The sequence below is a fragment of the Poecilia formosa genome, unplaced genomic scaffold, assembly GCF_000485575.1.
Source record: "Poecilia formosa unplaced genomic scaffold, Poecilia_formosa-5.1.2 Scaffold608, whole genome shotgun sequence".
NCBI lineage: Eukaryota > Metazoa > Chordata > Actinopteri > Cyprinodontiformes > Poeciliidae > Poecilia > Poecilia formosa.
In genome coordinates this window covers 234,719-241,710 of record NW_006800547.1, presented here as the reverse complement: position 1 = coordinate 241,710, position 6,992 = coordinate 234,719, and the positions used below count along the sequence as shown (strand labels likewise).

At 49.4% G+C, this 6,992-nt stretch overlaps 1 protein-coding gene across 2 annotated transcripts; it reads right to left on the bottom strand.

Moving 5' to 3' along the window:
* Nucleotides 1–200: 200 nt before the first annotated feature.
* Nucleotides 201–6,816, bottom strand: LOC103130129 (serum response factor-like). Of its 2 annotated transcripts, XM_007541451.2 has the most exons (9): nt 6,624–6,816; nt 5,969–6,535; nt 5,349–5,618; nt 5,119–5,278; nt 2,028–2,162; nt 1,239–1,343; nt 978–1,148; nt 821–900; nt 201–731 (listed from the first exon to the last, which is right to left on the bottom strand). In XM_007541451.2, exons 2-9 carry the CDS (start codon nt 6,374–6,376, stop codon nt 642–644), a joined length of 1,419 nt encoding a protein of 472 aa, XP_007541513.1. In that variant the 5' UTR covers nt 6,377–6,535; nt 6,624–6,816; the 3' UTR covers nt 201–641. The 2 variants fall into 2 exon arrangements, with proteins under 2 accessions (XP_007541513.1, XP_016521178.1); XM_016665692.1 differs by lacking the exon at nt 2,028–2,162 and having other exon boundaries at nt 6,624–6,815.
* Nucleotides 6,817–6,992: the final 176 nt, after the last annotated feature.

The following is a 6,992-nucleotide window of genomic DNA, read 5'->3' as shown; positions in this document are numbered from 1 at the left end:
TGTTAACATGTCTGCCTGTCCAGAGTCGGACCGCCAGGACCGGTCCAGCACTGAGTTCTGCCTTTGGCGTTCATCTAAATTAGGTCAAAGGTCAGCATTAAGCTAGCTGAGGCTAACCTTTTGTTAACCCAGTCAGAGTTCTCTGGTAACCATAGAATCAACCAATCAGAGCCTAGAAGGAACAAACGGAAGAGCATGAATAAGTTTCCAGAAGCAATAAAAACTTTATTCGTTTCAGTAAAAACACAACAGTCTTCATGTAAACCTGATCAGCTGTTTGGGTCAGAACCGGGTCAGAGAAGAATTATCAGAACCATGCACTGATCCATTCTGCTACGTCATCAGTGAAACTGCTCTTCTTCACTCAGCAGTCAGAACAGGATCAGAACTGGTTCGTCCCAGTCCCTGAACCAGTTCCGAACTCAGTCTCTTCTGGTTTCAGGAGTGTTGTCCGTCAAACAGCAGTGTGTAAATAAAGTTTGCTCATCTTCAGGTCTGTGTCGGTCTGACATCATGATGACATCATTTTCCAGCCAGCTTCCTCTATCGAGGCTTTTATTTTGAAAATTTCCTGTATAATTTACGTAGTCATCAGTCCAATGGAAAGGATTCCTTCGACAGGTGATGAGGTCACATGACCTTCAATTCTCCTTGGACTGGTGAACGTCCAGACTGACCACCTGCAGCTCCGCCAGGCCACCGCCGCCGCTGCCGGGTGCGCCGATCACCATCTGGACAAACAAGCAGTCGTCAGAGTTCTGGTTCTGGGGTCAGTTCAACCCGGTACCACAGGGGCAGAGAGAGTGTGTGTGTGTGTTACCGGGTGCAGCTGCACAGCAGAAACCGGAATCTGAGCAGCAACCGGAGGAAGAGATGTGAGGAAGACCTGCTGGACTGCACCTGTCACACAGAGCCGCAGGGACCAATCAGAGTTCTGGTTCTGGTTCCAACCCGGCCCGGCCGTGAACGGATCATACCTGGGTCGTGGGACGGGGCATGGCTGGGGGGGAAGGCGTTGAGGACGGTCAAGCCGCCGTCGGCCAGAGAGGGGCTTGGGGTGGCGTACATCACCGTGGGACCGCTGGGGTACATCATGTGACCCGCCGCGGAGGAAGAGGAGGAGGAGGAAGAGACCACAGAGAGACCGGCTGCCAAGACACAGACAGGAAGTAGATCAGAGCCCTGTCACAATAAAAGTCTTTTTCTTTCTGAACACCTGCCTGTGGGCAAGGGGTTACCTGTGGAGGAGGCGGGGTTGCATGTGTCAGAGCCGCTGTGATTGGACGTTTGCTGACTGCTGGGCTGAACCTGAATGGTCTGCAGCTGCTGAGAGACTCCGGCTCCTGCAGAACAGACAGAACCAGAATCACACTTGAGTCCACATGGACCAAAGACAGCAGGGCCAGAATGGGTCAAAGGTCAGGAGCCTACAATAATATTGAAACAAGGGGTCAGGTTACAGTAATGCGTTACTTAGTGACGTGTTGATGACATCGTTGTTTATGACATTTCTGCCAACTATTTACGGTTCCCTCAGGTTTCCAGTAAGTGTGCCCCAATGAAAAACTCATTCCTGCACACTTGCCTCCACACAAGAATGTGTTTATTTATTTATCTTACCATTTTGTTAGCTGCCAATTAAACTGAAAGTTACAATCTTGACCTGATTGTATGAATTGTTTTACTGAGAAATCGATCAAAAGACCGGAAGCGACCGAGCCGCTTATCCCCGAACACAGAAGCAGATGAGCAAAGAGGCAAAGCAATGGGCTGAGAAGCTTCACTGCTTCACGAGCACTGGGACCGGATCAGTGTGAACGCTGCTGCCACCTGGTGGCCGGAGGATTGTTCATCAGGTACCCATGAACAAGGACAATTTTTAAGTAGTGAGAGAAGTCCTCCTCTCACGACTGGAGAAGTACTGGTTCTGATCCAAATCATGTTACCTCAGCTGGTTTGGACCAATAAGAATGCTTTAAGCTGTTGCCATGAGCCACTCAGAGAGAAGGGGTGGAGCCTGTGCTGACCTGTCAGAGAAACGGTAGCAGGGAGGCGGAGCAGCGTGGCCGGCTGAGTGGGCGGAGCCTGAAGCGTGGCGGCCGGGGCGGGGCCCTGCAGCTGGCTGAGGGGGATGGTGTGGGTGCCGGGGGGCAGCTGGGCACCTATGGATAGGTGAAGGGAGGGGGCAGAGCCACAGAGCGACGTAAGAAGCAGAGAACAGAACCACGATGCTGCTGAGAAGTGAACGCCAACAGGAAGTGAAAACCACTTCCTGTCTAATGTCTCCAGCAGGGCCGAGCTTAAATCGTGGCACCGGCAGCTATCGCGGCACTTCCGGTGACAGCTGCTTAGGTGCCATGGGCTGCCACGACCTGACACAGGCTGCAGCGATCTGCTACCGGCCCCTGGCTACTGGCCCCTGGGACGGTGCCTGTTGCATGAAAAGGACAGCAGGGGGAGCTCTGACTATGTATGTGACAAAATATCCTGTATGTAGAGAAGAAGAGAACGAGAGAGAGAGAGAGAGAGAGAGAGAGAGAGAGAGAAAAGAGAACTGAAGCTGAGCTACGTCTGATTCCTGCTTATTTCCACTATTTCATCATAGCAGCACCACAACAGAGCCTCGGCCAGCTGCAGCTTAACCATCAGACTGAAAATGTATGATTTTATTTTAAACCAAAAACAAAACCAAACAAAAAATTGCACGCACCGTCACGGATTGGGTGGGATATACACCGCAGCTTCTGTCAGATTGAATATCAATGAATTTATTAAAACAAGAAAGAAAGGAAGAAGGGAAAGAAAACGTTGTTTTCTTTTGCATTTCCTCTTAATTGTTGCGTCTCTTTGCAATAAGCTAAATACGCCCTGGTCTATTTTTTACAGTCACAAATATCAATTTAAAATGTCTGATATAGACACATTTAAAGAGCCTCAGTGAAAACATGCATATACTCTCAACTCTGGTGCAAAAAACCTGATTGAAAATCGATTTATTTACTGCGGAAGTGTGTTGCTCTCACATTATAATAATTATATTGTACAAACTTTTATGTATTCTGTGTTTTCCTTTATCTTTTATTTGCTTACATGCACATGCTGAGGGTTACCACCATGCTGTGTGTGTCTGTCGCCAGTCATTGGTAAACAGACTGACACTGATTACTCTTTGGGATTGTGGAGAAAAGCTAAACTCGCTACAATCTGCTTCACTTGGTTCCTAAGGTTTGCTAAGTGTGGCCCAGCGCTGGACGGCGAATGTAACTGTGTGTCTGTTTCATTTGTATGACATGTATTTCTTGTAACATTTCATGATTTTCAGCATTAAAAAACAGTTTTTATACTTATTCAAATCTAATCGATTAAGTGTACACTCATCCCGAACTGAGGTTTTGGTCCCAGAAACTTGCAAACAGACGTTGGTGATGCACAGAGATAAAAATGATTGAACTCCAACAGAACGCAGTAGTCTGAACAGAATGGGACGGCACAGGAAACGTCAGTCCGACTCTCTAGACGTGGAGGATCCTGACTGACCGTCTGGAACGAAGCTGAAATTGGCTGCTGGTTGTAGCTTTTGATTTGGGAAATGACTGAAGGCGATTATTACAGAATGACAGCTTCTTCAATCATAAAGGCTCAGATGTCTTTGCTGAAGATTTTCTGTTCAGCTCAGAGTGTGGATCCTATTACTGATTTCAATCAGAATCAAAACAGCATCAGTATTTCTCAATATTTTAAACCATGCATGAACATGACAAACTCCCGTTAGCCATAGCCTTCACTGTGCCTGCACTACCAGCATAATACCGCCACCTTTGTTGGGAAGAGTTCTGGATCTGAGCTGGCAGCAATCGCTTCAGAGTGTCCGATCAGAACCATTATTAGATTTGTGTGGATGCAGAACAGATGAGGAGGAGTCCAGTTCAACTTTTAATCTTGATCTAGGGTTGCCAGAATGTGCATGAAGCAGGTATGTGTGTGTGTGTGTGTGTGTGTGTGTGGTTCTGTAAACAAACAGAATAATACAAGCCAATTAGAACCAGCTACATAAAGATAAATCAAGCTGTAAATACGCTATACTGGTACATTACCTCTCCAACAGAAACATAATGAATGATAACATTAAACTTACAGGTTTATGAACACAGTCATTCAGCTGCTTCTTTCGCTGATTTTTCTCTGTGGGGGTCACCGAGCTGCACACCTGTGTTGCATTCAGGGTGCATAGGAAATCTCCTACACAACCATACCCTTTTGTACAACCTTCTGAATATGAAATTATCACGTTTTACAATATAATTATTACGTTTGTACAATATGAATATTACAGTTATACAATATATTATCATGTTTGTACAATATAATTATTATAATGTGAGAGCAACACACTTCCGCAGTAAATAAATCGATTTTCAATCAGGTTTTTTGCACCAGAGTTGAGAGTATATGCATGTTTTCACTGAGGCTCTTTAAATGTGTCTATATCAGACATTTTAAATTGATATTTGTGACTGTAAAAAATAGACCAGGGCGTATTTAGCTTATTGCAAAGAGACGCAACAATTAAGAGGAAATGCAAAAGAAAACAACGTTTTCTTTCCCTTCTTCCTTTCTTTCTTGTTTTAATAAATTCATTGATATTCAATCTGACAGAAGCTGCGGTGTATATCCCACCCAATCCGTGACGGTGCGTGCAATTTTTTGTTTGGTTTTGTTTTTGGTTTAAAATAAAATCATACATTTTCAGTCTGATGGTTAAGCTGCAGCTGGCCGAGGCTCTGTTGTGGTGCTGCTATGATGAAATAGTGGAAATAAGCAGGAATCAGACGTAGCTCAGCTTCAGTTCTCTTTTCTCTCTCTCTCTCTCTCTCTCTCTCTCGTTCTCTTCTTCTCTACATACAGGATATTTTGTCACATACATAGTCAGAGCTCCCCCTGCTGTCCTTTTCATGCAACAGGCACCGTCCCAGGGGCCAGTAGCCAGGGGCCAGTAGCAGATCGCTGCAGCCTGTGTCAGGTCGTGGCAGCCCGGTGCCACGATTTGCGCCTGCTGTCTCTCAATGTCTCAGCAGCCAGGCTGCTTCTGATTGGTTAGAAGAGACCACGCCCTCCTACCTGACATCAAGGTGAGTCCTCCAGGGAGAACCACACCTGCAGGAGTCTTCAGCACCGCGCCGTTGTTGGAGGAGGCCGGAGGCTGCCAGGAGGGGGTGCCGCTCTGCAGGGGGCCGGAGGAAGAGGAGGAAGGTGGGCCGAAGGTCGGCTTCACCGGATCCTACCGAGACAGAGCAGACGCCGTGAACAGAACCGGGCCCGGACGGACCGGCGATCCGTCTGCCCCGTACCTTAGCGCCCTCGGCGGTGGTTTCCGCCTCGGCCACCTGGTAGGTCAGGTCGGTCTCCTCGAAGCCGGTGGCGCTCATGCGCTGGTCGCCGGACGGGTCGGCGCGCGGCGGCGAGTCGGGCGAGTTGAGGCAGGTCTGGATCAGCGCCTTGCCCGTTTCCGAGGTGATCATGGGCTGCAGCTTCCTGGTGGCGAACGTGTAAACGTGACCCGTCTCACTGGCCACCAGCAGCAGAACCTGGGTCCCAGTCAGGGTGGACAGTTCATAGGCCTGCAGACGGGTCAGAACCAGAACCGGGTCAGAACCAGGGACGGGTCAGAACCAGGGACGGGTAAGAACCAGGGATGGGTCAGAACCAGAACTAGCGACGGTTCAGAACCATGGACGGGACAGAACCTGACCCAGTTCTGATCAGCTAACATTATTTCTTGATTCATTCCCAACCCAGAACCACAGAACCTCCACACACCTGTCTGTTTCTCCTCAGGTGTCTCTGGGTTGGACAATCTGGTCACCATCTTAGCTGCAGGTGACATGACCAGCATCAACGAACTGGGTCCAGAGAACCGGGCCCGGTGTGTTGAACTCCGGGGATTTCCCGTGAATTCCTCCGGACTCACCTTCTTCATGATGCCGGTCTTCCTCTTGCTGAACGTCGTGTACCGTCGCAACTTGTTGTCGATGAACTCCATCTTGATCTTGACCCGGCCTCGGGTCTTCTTCCCGGGTTTGGCTCCAGACAGCGCGGGGTTTCCGTCGCTGTAAGCCCGGTTCGGGCCTCCGGAGGACCGGCCAGATTGACCGTCCTCGCTCCGCTCCCGCTTCACGCCCCTCCGGTCCCCGCCGGAACCCACGGCGTCCTCATCGTCCCCGGATTCCGAGTCCTGATCCGAGCCGCTGTAGACCACCTCGGTGCTGAACTCCAGGTCCTCGAAAGGTTCGCCGTCCGTGTCCTGTCTAGCGGTCGGTTCGGGTCCCGCGGAGCTCACCGCAACACTGCCGTTACCTGCCCCGGTTCTGGTCGCCATCACGGCGATCACTCTTCCTGCCCTCCGTAGTCCTGAAGCCACGATGGGTGTAAATTCTCCCAAAAGCTCGAAGCTCTCTGGCCGGACGGGATCGGTTAGGATCCCCGGCTCAGAGCCCTCCGGCTGGGCAGAGTTCAGGCAGTCTCCCGGGACTCCCACCTCTCATAGCGGACAAATGCAGTACTGTTTTCCGGCGCTCCAAGTTCTCATTTCGGTCAGATTCAGTTCGCTTCTCCGGGACTCCCACCTCTCATTCCGGACAGATTAGGTTCGCTACCCGGGGCTCCAAGCTCTCGGGCCGGACACCCGTAGCTAACAACGTCGTTAGCAACAGACCACCGCACTTCCTGTGTGAATTTTCTTCTTCGTCTTCTTGTGGTCGACAAACAACTTAATGCGGCATTACTGCCACCGATAGGTGAAGAGCGTCAATCAGTTTTCTAACACCTACTTTAGATAACCAAAAAAATAAAGTTGTAACTAGAAAATTCCCCAGAAATTTTAAGGGGCCTGCCAAGTGTGTCCTCCGCTTTAACCCCAGCATTTCAAATTAGCCGTAAAAAAAAACAAAAAGCATGTCTGACATACTTATCCCACCACTAGAACACAGTAACTG

What these genes read in the sequence shown, in the direction of transcription:
- LOC103130129 (XM_007541451.2), bottom strand. Translation starts at nt 6,376, where the DNA reads ATGGCGACCAGAACCGGGGCAGGTAACGGCAGTGTTGCGGTGAGCTCC. An exon ending in AGGACTCACCTTGATGTCAG is followed by an intron (nt 2,163 to 5,118) that starts GTAGGAGGGCGT and finishes ACCTATCCATAG; the next exon opens with GTGCCCAGCTGCCCCCCGGC. An exon ending in TGCTACCGTTTCTCTGACAG is followed by an intron (nt 1,344 to 2,027) that starts GTCAGCACAGGC and finishes TCTGTTCTGCAG; the next exon opens with GAGCCGGAGTCTCTCAGCAG.